At 42.8% G+C, this 12,745-nt stretch overlaps 1 protein-coding gene across 1 annotated transcript in view; it reads right to left on the bottom strand.

Annotated features, from left to right (window-relative positions):
* Positions 1 to 4,456: 4,456 nt before the first annotated feature.
* KLHL6 (kelch-like family member 6) overlaps positions 4,457 to 12,745 on the bottom strand; it is a 22,130-nt gene continuing 13,841 nt past the window's right edge. The window contains exons 4-7 of the mRNA XM_009705585.1: positions 12,316 to 12,553; positions 8,721 to 8,923; positions 7,576 to 7,789; positions 4,457 to 5,467 (exon numbers count right to left, since the gene is read on the bottom strand). Of these exons, the coding sequence (XP_009703887.1) occupies positions 5,166 to 5,467; positions 7,576 to 7,789; positions 8,721 to 8,923; positions 12,316 to 12,553 (957 nt within the window). The 3' untranslated portion in view covers positions 4,457 to 5,165. The remainder of the gene's footprint in view (positions 5,468 to 7,575; positions 7,790 to 8,720; positions 8,924 to 12,315; positions 12,554 to 12,745) is intronic.

Genomic DNA, 12,745 nt, shown 5'->3' with positions numbered 1-12,745 from the left:
TGGAACTGTTCCTTCTGATCTCTTTCTGTCCTCATTCCCAAACTGCTTGTTACTCTCCTCACATTGCAGTGTCTGCTCTCTCCAGTTTGCCGATACAGCTGCTTCTGGGGTTGCAGGTTAAAAATACCCTTCCAAAGAGAAGTGGTGGTGTTTGCATTTTAACTGAAGTTATCCCAGCGATCTATTTTATAGGGTGTTCTGCAAACAGCTCTGTCAGCACAATTGAGGAGGGTAACAAATGCCAGTTCGGAGGTGGGAATGAACAGGGACATCTTAGAGGCTTTGCTGTTAAGAGATACTTCTTGTGTAAGAGCATCTCTAAGGTAAAGTTGTTGCAAGCAAATAAACTGTAATATTGCTTTAACCATGGTTCTGTGCTTCCCCTATTTTGACCCAAAGAGCATTAAGTTCCTGAGCAATTGCTTTGTTTTCCAGAAGAAAAACACATTTCTTCTCAATCTGCTTCAATAAAAAAATTAGGACTGAGAAGTTACTTTTTACTGGCTGCTTTTATTTTTCTCCAAGATGAATATACCGTAGACGTCTGTCACACAAGCTATGTTTGTATAAAGACTTAATATTCAGCCTATAACAGATCTCTTCCATAACACTAGGAAGGATAGGGAAAATGTCTGTATACTAAATCAGATGCTTTCTGCTAAATCCCTTTAGCATGCAGTACGATCAAGAATGGAAGAGGTACTCGTAACTCCCCTGGCCACTCGTATCCTGGGCCAGATCTTTATGCCAATGCCCAGTGACAAAGATGCTGATAACTTACAGGTTGTTTTGTCCATGCAAAGTTCTTTCAAGCTTCATTACCTGAAGTTTACCTATGTTGTAAATTTTCATGCAAAGTAGTAAAGGTAACTGTGTAAATAGTATAAAGTGTGGTAGTTCTATATACAGCCATAGGTGACTTTGAGTAGCTGCAGGTTAATAGTACTTGACCTTCCTGCTAACCTCTGTCAATTATGAAGTTAATCTCCAGGACAGATTCAGGTAGGATTATATTGCCAATTCTGTAACTCTTTCTTACATACAGATCCCCTGGATATATTTAGAGACAACTACAAGTTTGGTAGCATAAAGAAGGACACTGAAAGATGGAGGAAGTGAATTGGTGGTCGTGGCAAGCTTATGTATGTATGAAATCTGTCTACAGTGATATCATAAGGAACAGGCAAACAAAACACTGCTTTGTGGAAGTGACCTTCTAAGAAAGATGAATAAAATAATCTTGTTCATGTCCTTGAAATTGTTCCCTAAAATGGATGTTTGCCTAGAAACGATTTTAGTTGAACTGAAATTGGTTAAGTTGAATGAAATTCTGAAGAGGTCATCTGCACATTGCAAGTTGATGATATTTTATTAATCCACTTTAATGTGGTTTAACATTAGATAGGCAAGTTTTTCTTAAGTGGCTGCTCGTAGACAACTTCTTCCTATGGAATGTTACTGTGCTGTTTGGTACAAAAGTGGTATGTTACAGCACACATAGCAGAAACACAACATACACCTGAATCATTTGCCTTTGGGGATTTCCCCAATCTATCTGAGTAGGACCAAAGGAGTCACAAGCACTAGGTTCCTATAATTCTTTTCATAAATGTCTTGAGTTTTGTTTTAAAGATTGTTAGGCTTCTTTATTTGCCAGAACCTCATGGCTCTAGTGATTAGCAACCTTGTAAGGACGTGTCCCCATAAGCTCTGGAAATTCAAACTGAGACTATTTACCAGAGCCCAGCTATCAACCTCTCCCAGGTCACATACATGAACTTCTTGGATGTCACTGTGCCTGCCCAGCATTTTAATTTAAAGTGAAATGGAGACCAGTTGACTTTAACATGTGATTTGGCAGCTGGGGGCAGTAATCCTTTAATGAATTGCAATAGCATGAATCACTGAAGGTATTCTAATTTATAGCCTAAATATATTCCTGGTCAGTTTTTCCCCTCTTTTCTTGTGCCAACATTGTCACTTCGCTTACCACTGCTCTCTTCCCCCTCTCAGTTGGATTTACAGTGCAGTTGACTGCTGTCTGTAACCTGCAGACTGAAAGGAGTCAGACCTGCATTCCAGGGGCTGGGGCTGTGCCATACGACACTGGAGAAATAATTACATCTGCAGTTAGGTCTGTGCCTCAAATGAGATCAGTTTCAGTGCCACAAGATACCGAGAATCTCCGAACAGGTAAACAAGCACACAGCTTTGGATTTGGGGCTTAGTTCATTTGCAACAATTTGAGTAATTATTCAGTAAAACTAATTAACCTCCTGCAGTTTTAGTAATTAATATTAGAGTGTCTACTCCTGCTCCATCAGCCGGCTGTGTCATTTTCTAAGGGAAGTTTAATATCGTAACGGGTCAGAAGGAAACTGGCATTTGCCTGGTTGCACTCAAGGCAGCCACGAGAACCCTGGGGCTGCACCCCAGTGCTGGGGAATAGCACCGGCTGCCCCGAGCCAGGTCCCGCAGCTCCCACAGCAAGTTGTCTGCTTGTTGCTTCGATAGTCGCTGGTTTTGTACACCGAGGTACTGCATGTCCTTTGGACAGAAGCTGTGATTGTGGCCATTCCCTGCAGGAGGTGGGTATGTAAGACACATAAGAGAGAGCTCATGATAGGAAAAGGAAATTACAAGTTTCCTTGAAACTTGATTTCTGTTGTCTCCTGTCTCCATCCCCACCTCACTGCGGGTAACTGAGGGCACACTGCTAGTTCTTGCCATTTTTCACAAGCTATTTTTTTCTTTGTATTTTTTCACAAAGTGATTTTTGGCATCTTCATAAAACCAGTGATCCTGAATGGTTTGGTTTTTCAATATGCTTCTAGTCCTTCAGATTGCAACATGAATCTGAAAGGTACAAAGAGCAGAGGGGCAAATAAAAACAACTCTAAAACATCAGAATTTTTAAGAGACTCTCATGAGTTAGGAGAGGGAAAGGAGCCAAGCTGTGGTTCTGCTGTCTCGTGTTTGTCAGCGAGGGATGGTCTGGTTTGTGCTTGCCCAAGGTCTGCAGGTGTGGCTGGGGAACTGCCACAGGAGAGACAAGAGGCTGTTTTCTGTCTCTGATATGTAGCCTTGAGAATTTGTATTTGGAAGTTTGTTTACTCAAATTTTTTCCAATTCGGTGGATTTTTTTTCTCAAGAAAAATTACAGGTTTTGCTACTGACATCGTGGGGAGAAAATGAGCAACCAGCTCCTGAGGGCTACTGGGTTTTAGGATGATTCCCAGTAGGAAGAACTGGTCAGCTTCAGCAGCCACTATCATTAGTTTTGGGAACAGGTAAACATACAGAAATGCAGCTCCTCAAGAGGAAAGGGAGATCCCCCCACCCCCCATTCATCCACCTTCTCTGTCCCTGTAGACCAGCCAGTACCGCTAGCCAAGTCAAAGGTGGTAACTGTTCTTCACAAAAACCTTTTGAAATAAAATGCTCTTTTTAGACGGCATTTCTTCGTACCCTCTGAAAAGTAGAGCGGGATGGGACAGTCTGGGCCAGCACGAAAGCGTGAGGAGTGCTGCACCCTGCAGAATAACAGGAACATAAAGAAGGAAGGGAACCAATTTAAAAAATAGTTGAAAATGGAAGGACTGTGGGAAAATCAGAGTAAGAAAATGTGAGGATTGGCTGGAATTACAGAAGTGAATTTCAAGGCATCGGGCAAACTGCAGGAGGGACAGGATTTCTTGCAGTCTTTCTGAGGGAAGGACACAGTGGAGATGTTGGGGGGCACACACCTACCCCACGGGCTGCACCTGCCCTGCACAGCCTGCACGGTTGCAGCAGACTGACCAGCACAGTCTGCGGGCCCTGCCATACCGCTGAGCGCTGGCATTAGTGGGCTGAAATTCAGGAACCCACCTTTTTTTCTCAGCCCAACATGAGAGAGATATTACTTTTAATACTGTATTAAGGCAGAAGGAGACATTGCAGGGAGGGAGAGAGGCTGGCGGGAGTCACTGCTCTGTGCTTGGACAGATTTGTTTTGCACAGTGTTTCCTCTCTTGATTTAATGGTGAGTTGGCTCTTTCCAGCAACTAGACAGGGGAGGAGGGACAGGAATATGTTCCCAGCCTTTGGCCAAGAGCGTCCCAGGCATGACCTCTTCAATGTTTGTTTTTCTTTCTCTACAACTGACCCAGATGCTGAGATTCGAGACTCGGGCCCTCCTGGCCTCCTGAACATTTGCCCCTTCTGGTACAGCATGTGATGGTCCCGGGAACCAGGCTGGGAACAGTACCTGGAACTGTTTGTCTCTCCAGCAGACCGTCCTGTCCGTTTGCATTCCAGGAAATCACAACCCGTGGGAAAACTCCTGGGAGAGGGCTGCCACCCAGTGGGGATGGAGGCACCGGTACTCCCCTGCTCTGCAGCGACAGCGGGGGAAAAACCCTTTCAGGCAGAACAGTAAAAGCCCCTCCTCGAACAGAACAAAAGGGAAAGTAGGGTTTTGGTCTGCTTTATTAGAAAACAGCTACAATGAACGTTCAGTGGAACCAGATTAGCGTTCATTTCTATTTGCAGCCTGTGCAGTCTCTTTCTTAGGGATGACAGCAAGGTTTGCAAATTGAGATGGATATTTTGGTCACGCAGAACTGAAAAACTAACAAAGTGTCTTCAAGCAAACAAACAAACAAACAAACCAGTTTTAACTTAATCTAATGTGCCGACCACTGGATAAAAGCACAGCTTTGGAGGAAATGACTTTACGTTTCACCAAAGTTACAAATCGTTCATTCCAAAAAGCATCTTTTCTTTCTCACTAGTAGGTGCTGCAAATCCAACTTAGCACAATAAATAGTTGAACAAACTTCAGGACCAGGCTGAGCCAGTTCAAGCACGTTTCAGGGCTGATATAGCTGGGAAGTAAATTTCCCACCTACACATCACATTTCTTTGCCTGATTGAAGGTATTGTGTTGGCAAGAGTAAACTACAGCTGGCCCCTTTGTTTTTCTGTGGAGGGAAGGAATTAAGATAATTTAAGGATATACTGTACAGAGGAAATGCAAGGACTGAGCATATATACAGATACTCCCCAGAGGACCCCAGTGGTGGTATTTCCATCCATTGCTACCTGCAGCTAAAAAGCATCATCACTGCAGTCTGTGCCACAGGGGCGCGGAGGTATTGGGTTTCTTGGCAGCTCTCCTGCGGTCAGACAGAAACTGCCCCAGGCACAATCCTACGGATGTGCGTGTAAGACTTCCTGAGGGTAACACTGCCGTGATGAGACACCCCCCGAGGCAGGACACACTCTTCTGTCAGCTTCTGAGTTTCAGGGTCCCAGCACAGCACTGTCGCAATGACTTCGTTCTTTTCATCTCGGCCCCCGGTGATAAACAGCTTGTTGTTGCAAGGAGAAATCCCACAACTGGCTCTCTCGTGGGTGAACTGAGTCACCAGGCACCATGTGTCTTCTTGGGGGCTGTAGGAGTAGAGTGCTTTCATTGCCCCACCTGCAGAGGAAATGGATAGCAGTTTGCACTGGCCATTCCAGTAAGAGATTTTTCTTAAAACACCCACTTCAACAAGGCTCCAGTCCTGACATTCGTAAGAATGATTTATGCCCCAAAGCTAAGAAAAAACAAGGTCACAGGATACCTTATTGTTTTGAAAGCCAGATCCGCAGAAGGCCACTTGTTGTTCATAAAGTTGTGGAATTTAAGGCCAAAACAAACTGCTGCGGTCATGCAGTGTGACCACAGTGCACTCAGCAAAGACCTTTCCCCTACCTGCTGCTTCAGCTAAGGACACAACTTTACAAAAATATAATGTTGTTTAAAAGAGCTCAGATCATGAAGGACTAGGTGTGGTAAGCTGCCACTATTAGAAATGGGTACATGATTTTTTCACCAACTCCTCCAACTTCAATGTTCATCTGTCCATCAAACCTCCTTCTGCCTGGAGCTAGTTGTTTTCAAAAGTCCCTTCCTCGTTTAGGGGTTTGTCAGACTGAACCAATAATCTTTTTATGGGTACACCAAACAGACAGTCTCCTTCAGTTTCTCCATGTTTCTCAAATCTGCAGTCATTCTTGAAACCTTTCATGCACCTTTTCCAATTTTGCAGTGTCCTTTTCTCTTGAAAAAATGGCCAATTCCTCAATACTCAAGAAAGGCTATGGAAATATATTGGCTCCTGAGAGTGCCAACAGCCAAATGGTTCTTATTCTGAAATTTGCAGGGACCGGATGTGTCTTCTATAGCAGCTATATAGAATAGGGCTGGGGAAACCTTGAAGCCATGGTCTTATTGATGAGGTGCAACAACGCCTGGGATCCTACCTGCTGGCAAAGTGAGCATTTATCTATCACAGTTATAATAAATGCTGGCTTTGGCAATACTAGTCCAGTACTTGAGGGATGATCAAGTCATTGTGAGGTGACTTAAACAAGTTTTACTTCCCAGTTGGAGCAGACTGAAAACATACATGTTGTTAGCTGTAGTGATTCACCTGGCAGTTGGTAATTCATCAGTCTGGGTAATTTGATTGCTTTGGATGCAGTAACCAAATGCTCTTTTATCTTTTAAACTTCAGGTGGGGCTGATTTCTATCCGATTGAACTAGATTTGTTTCTCAGATAGGTAAACAATAGGTTTACTGGTGGATATTCCTGTCTGAAAGATGCTGAATGAATGTAACCGGAGTATTGTGTCAATTTTTATCAGGAGTTGTATCAGCTAGCCCATAAGTCATGCCTTCTTTTTCTGTTTGTCATCCCCTACAAAAAGAGTGAGGTCAATCCCTATGCTGAGGAGAAGCACGAAGTATTTACATACACACAAGGTGCATGCACATATATACATATGTGTGTGTGTGTGTGCACATGCACGTTATAAGTCTACCTTCAAAACACCATCTACTATTTGGTGAAACTCTGGCTCTGTGCCAGCCCTCAGCACCACATTGATCATACTGCAAGTGAGAAACTTTCTGCACCAAGGCTGAGAGAGGGAGGGGGAACTTTTCAGAGTTCCTGTTTTAGAAACAAATGTTCCTCTTTCCTTCTTTTGGTTTTTCCAGCACCATCTGGAGATGTGTGCAGGCTCCCTCCTCCCTCCACAGTTCAGCTCACCACCATTAAACTCTTGTTCTTCCAACTTTGCTTCCAGTTCTGGCAATTGACTGAATTAACCCCAAGTGTGATCTAGTGAAGAGGTCTGGGTCTTTGGGTATCAGTGGCTCTGCTCCCATGACCTGCTCCTAGCACTCGTATCCCTACATAAATCCTGTATGCAGTGGGCTGTGTGGTGCCCCTGGAGAGGAGAGGGGACATGATGTAGCCATGAGGTCATGTCCTTGCCACTATGAACCCACCTTTGGATGGCTTTAAGTTGTCTCTGGGCTAGCTCCAGCTTCCCAAGATACCTACAAGGCTAACAGGGAGTTTGACTTGGTGACTCTTCACTACTGTGAATGTACTGGATTCTCATCCCTCACTAAGCTCAATGGGAAGGGCCATCTGACCATTTGATTATACTCCACAGAGTTTGTGGGTAAAACTAACACACAGAAACAAGCCCTGCTGTGTCTAAACAAGAAGAACCATGAATGCTTCACTTACCCACAACATAGATGTGATCACGGAAACTTGCGGCGTTGATGCATTTGGCTTCTACTGGCATGGCAGCTTTCAGGCTCCATGTGTTGGTTGCAGGATCATAGCACTGAGTCTTGTCAGTTGCCAGCTTCCCGTTGGGTCCTCCCCCAATAACGTAGAGTTTCTTCTTGTAGCTCGCTGCTGCAAAGGAGCTTACATTGACCATGAGGGGAGCAGCCTGTGTGACCATAAAAAATCATTAGTAACCATCTGAAGTAGTCAGACTGATGCCTACAGGGTGGGAGCCTGCTGAATTTTAAGTCACATATCCCTTTTAAGATGACCAATAGGGTTCAGAAGATGACATTTCTGGGGATAAGGGAGAAGTATGCTTCTGCTTTTTCTTAGGACTACAAAACCCGTAATAAAAATATGCTCTGTTCAAATGCTGTTATTGAAATTACATTATCAATAATTCAAAAGCTAGGCAATGTCAGAAATGCCCAAAATCTTGTTTACGTACTTATGTATGTTGAAAAAAACATAAGAAACTTGTTCATACTGATCTTTCTACTTGAAACTGTGATTGTTAGATTCCTCCACATTGCTTTGTGTCATCTAAAAACTAGGGTTTGTGTCTGGCATTATGATGCCTGATCTCATTACTTTCGTGGATTAATTGGCTGCCTAATACTCTGCTCTCATTGCTTGAAGTACAGCTAGTAGAAATGGTTTTTTCCATCCTGTTTACCTTGAAAACTTTACTTTCAACTTATATGTATAGCCCATGCTGTATATAATGCATAGGTTGATAGTCACATTATACATATATTATGTATCAGAACAGTAGTTTTCAGCCTGTGCTCTGGTTCATGTATACTATGTTCTTACTCATTGATTTATGGACTACTAGCTTTAAAAGCCAACTAAGAAAAGGAAAGTTAGGCATTAGATGTCCCACAGGCAGTGACTGGCAAGCAATCCTGTGATTTTTACTTTCTGAAGGACATACATTTCTATAGAAAAAATATTTAGGGTTTTTACAGACCAGAAATACTTAAAAGAATTAAACTAGATCCTGTCTTGTTCATTTGTATGATTCAAAGCCCTAGCATTTTCTGATTAAAATGTTCCAAATGAGTAAAATGTTACGTGACGCAGCATCTTACCTCTGACCAGCAGTTATGAAAGGGATCATATGCTTCCATGCTGTTGATTCTCTGCATGCCATCGAACCCACCAATGACATATACTTTGCCACCCAACACGGCCATTTTATGCCTCCATCGCCCAATATTTAGGTACTCAATTTGTATCCATTTGTTGATGGAGGCATTGTATTTCCAGACATCATGCTTTGTTTCTTTGCCACCTGCAGTGTACATAACACATGTAAATATGATAGCACAGCTTGCATTTACTCAAAACCTCTGATATGTTTAAATTTGAAATTGTTCTCTCACAATAGACAATAAATCATTGGCACTTATTGTTGGCTTCTTAATTACCTACACCAATGGCCTAGCCTTGTTATACCAGAAGAAAATTTCTGCATTTAGTTACTTAATAGTGAAGGAAACTCTGAATAATTTCTACAACCAAATATTCAGTAAAGATAAAGCACTGTTCCTCACTTTACCAGACCACAACCACTTTCATTTTAATACCTAGTGAATGACCAACCACACACAGCAGGATGAGATGCCGGCAATTTTTGTGCACCACCAGGGCTTTGCAGAATGCTGCGAAGTGACAAATAAAGAAATGTGATTTAAATAAGATAGTGAAGGATGCTGCAGCTGGTAGTACCAAAGCCCTCGAAGACAGACCTGCACTGGGGAACTGCCAGTTTGTGCAGGGTAGATCCAGTCAGCTAGCCTAGTGGTTTACATCATAAAACAAAAGACCTGACTCTGAACTCCTATCAACAGTAGTCCTGTACGACACGTTAGAAGTTTTACTATTCAACCTTGGGACCATATGGCTGGGATCTCGTTTTTGTACCTCTCCTTCTGGTCTTTCTCTACCGACTTGGATTTGCTTCATAGTTATAGATTGAAGATCAGAACTGGACCCTGCAAACTCATCCTAAAGCTGACTTGCAAGTGAATCTTTGCTCATGCTAAAGCAGAGAGCAGTGTTTTAAACAAGCACTTTTGTTTCCCTGTAATTTGGGGTGTAACTGCAATATGAATGGATCTAGTTAAGCCAGAAACCACATTTACAGACCTAGTAGCTTATTCCATTATCTGCAACCTGACTGAACATTTGCTTCACTGGTGAATATACTGAAAAGAGAATTCATATTCCATTGAGAAAATGTCTGCCTTCGTTGGTATTCTGTACTGCAGCCAGATCACTGCAAACTGATGGAGCTCATCTCTGGGCCAAATAGCAGATTGAATAGGAGATAATTAGCATGCCAGAAAGAGTCGTTTGTAATGCTTTTGTCTCCGTATTTTTCACATGTATGTGTTGAATTTTATTTGCACTCAAATAGCTGAAGTGGCTGAAGGGCCTGAATGCAGCATTCATGGTTACAATGGGGCTGAGAGACTGCAGGTGTTCCCCTTACCCTCCCTTGACATTTCCCTTTTACATGAGCTTGTTCTTTCCTGCACAGATTGAAAACTCTGGTAGGAGCCTGAGCTGGATGTGGCGGGTGAATTTGCTGTACATCAGGGGGCAGGGAGAGATCTTTGCAGGAACTGGAGGTTTATTTTGTTTCTGTTCTTTCTCTAGACCACAGTTCTTTCTAATATGAGGAAAAATTGTAACTAAATTAGTAAAAGTAACAGAATGATGAGTGATAATTCATGTCATTTTTAGTTACACTACAAATGTAGTGTTTCAATCCATCAAGTCAAAGCATTTTAAACTGTTTGGGGAAATGGTGATCTAAAAGTTAGCGTAATCTTGTGCAAAGGACTTTCCTGTTGTTCAGATGCTAAAAGAGCAGGGAAGACTCCAAACTGTACCAAGGTACCAAGGGAAATGAGCACATGGGAGGGGAGATCAAGTTAGGAAAGATGCAAGTCAAGTTAGAAAAGAACCAAGTCACAGCAGCTAAAAAAAGGCAAACAAGAGTAGAAGGACATGCAGGAAGAGGCAGGTATTTAATTAGGAGCGAGACACTAACAATTTGGTTTAGCTGGGAAGAAACTACCAATGACTTTGGTCCACTCAGCCTTTTATTTGGGTGGGAAGGGTGAAAAGGAGATAGAAGAAAGGCTAAGAGGGAATGGAGAGAGGGAGTCAAAGATTGGAAATTAAGGAGAGAAGGAAAAAAGAGCATCTGTGAGAACAGCAGCAAGAGGAAAGCCAGCTTAGACTCACCATAGCAGGGAAGGTGTTAGCCTGGCCTGGAGGTAGCCTTGATAGACCATTACAAAAAGTGGAGAAGAGACACTGGAAAAGATGTCAGGAATAAAAGGAAGCAAAAAGCCTATGACCTTGAAAAAGAGGAAAGGGTAACAGATTTAAGGCAAATGGAAAAGAGACCTCTCAGCTCAAGGGTATGAAGGTGTGAGGGGTGTTCCCTAGTTGGGCTGTTTGACTTAGGTTCCCCTCTATAGCTAACTTTGAACAGAGGGTCTGCTGCCAGCATAAAAAGAAACTCCCTATGGTGGGCTGAAAGGAAAAACCTCCTTTATTTGTCTAGGGAAGGAGTAAACTAATTCTTATCCCAGGATAAAGATTTCATAAACTTTAAATTGGAAAAAGGTAATCAAAATATGGATTCCCAAAAGAAAGAATGCATGGAAGATATTTGAATAAAGTCAAGGGACTGCTATTCATACTTAAGCAAAGCATTCACACTTTGGCCCTCCCTCCTCCTTTCTACTCTCTTTTTTAAAGTGAGCACAGAATTTGGTGGATGAATTTGCAGGAAGAAGTATCCTACCCATGGAGGCACTGCTCTGTGTCATGGTCTGTAACGTGACAGTGATTAAAAGCTTGCTGTCACTTTTCCTCTGGAAAGCAGAATGAGGACATCAAACTTGGTTTTGACAGGCCATCAAAAACAGCTGTCAAACTGACTAGCAAGCTCAAGTTTAACCTTTTTGATTGTCAAAGTAAAAACTCCATAGCTCCAGGATCAAACCCCTACACGGAGCTCCACTGTATTTGCGTGGGAAGTTAAATATGCCTCCTGAAGCTCTCAGGATGAGGGCCTGCAAATGGGATGTTCAGACCCATGCTGTGTGTCTGGACAGTTGGGTTTCATCTGGCTTTGACAGTATTGCCATTAGCAAGTGGGCACTTGTAGAGTCCTGTCTGATGGCTGCTGAAGTGCTCCTGAAAGCGCAGTTTTCAGGTAGCAACCAAACAGTGGTGACAGTTCCCTGCAGGTTCTTGCAGAATGAGTCAGATTCTGGCAGGATTTTGCTTATGCATGTGGAGCTACAAATGGACTTGTTACAAGAAGATGCTGGAGCAATTATTCTCCATTTTAAGTTTGATAAACTGGTCTCAGAGGTCCTTCCATGACCACAGTCACTGAGTATTTAGGGTGCCGCACACAAGTAGCCATGCATATAAATAAATACTGTTTGAAAAGGAATCCTGTGCTAAAACCAGGGCTAGGCATTGTCCTCACACATACAGCGCTCCTCTGGAGCCTGTTCAAAGCCAAAGCATTAGGAGTACCTGTAGTGCTGAATTCTCCTAAAGCTGCCTCAAGCATGCTCTCGATAAAAGCTGGAAATAATTGTTAGAACACACTGCTCCCCTCTTCCACTCCACTCATGTCTTGTTCCTTACCCGATATGTAGACTTCATTTTTTAGGGTAATGCATGCAAACTCCACCCATTTTTTATTCTCATTCTCTGTCTCCTGCTCTGTGATTGGTAATTTTGCTACTTCCAGGCGGCTTCGCCTCAAAGGATCCAGGCAAGTCACTTCTGCTACAAACTTCTCATCTTTTGTACAGCCCCCGATGATCATAAACACCTCAGACTGGAACTCGTGCATCCTAGGCTTGGTTCTTTCTGTAATAATCTAAATGCAAGCAAGACAGAGTGAGTACACAGGGCACTTACACCTACAATTACAGAAAGGTCTGGTGACCTTTTTTCTGATTACCTGTTTTGCAAATCACAACTGGCTTACATCAGCTGAACAAATTATCAAACACTTTCCAAGTTGAAAGCCTGGAAAGCATCCTAAAAGCATTCTGTAGAGGTTGCTGTA

This window comes from Cariama cristata, unplaced genomic scaffold (assembly GCF_000690535.1).
Source record: "Cariama cristata isolate BGI_N322 unplaced genomic scaffold, ASM69053v1 scaffold7568, whole genome shotgun sequence".
NCBI classification, from domain to species: Eukaryota; Metazoa; Chordata; class Aves; order Cariamiformes; family Cariamidae; genus Cariama; species Cariama cristata.
This window is presented reverse-complemented; position numbering and strand designations above follow the sequence as displayed.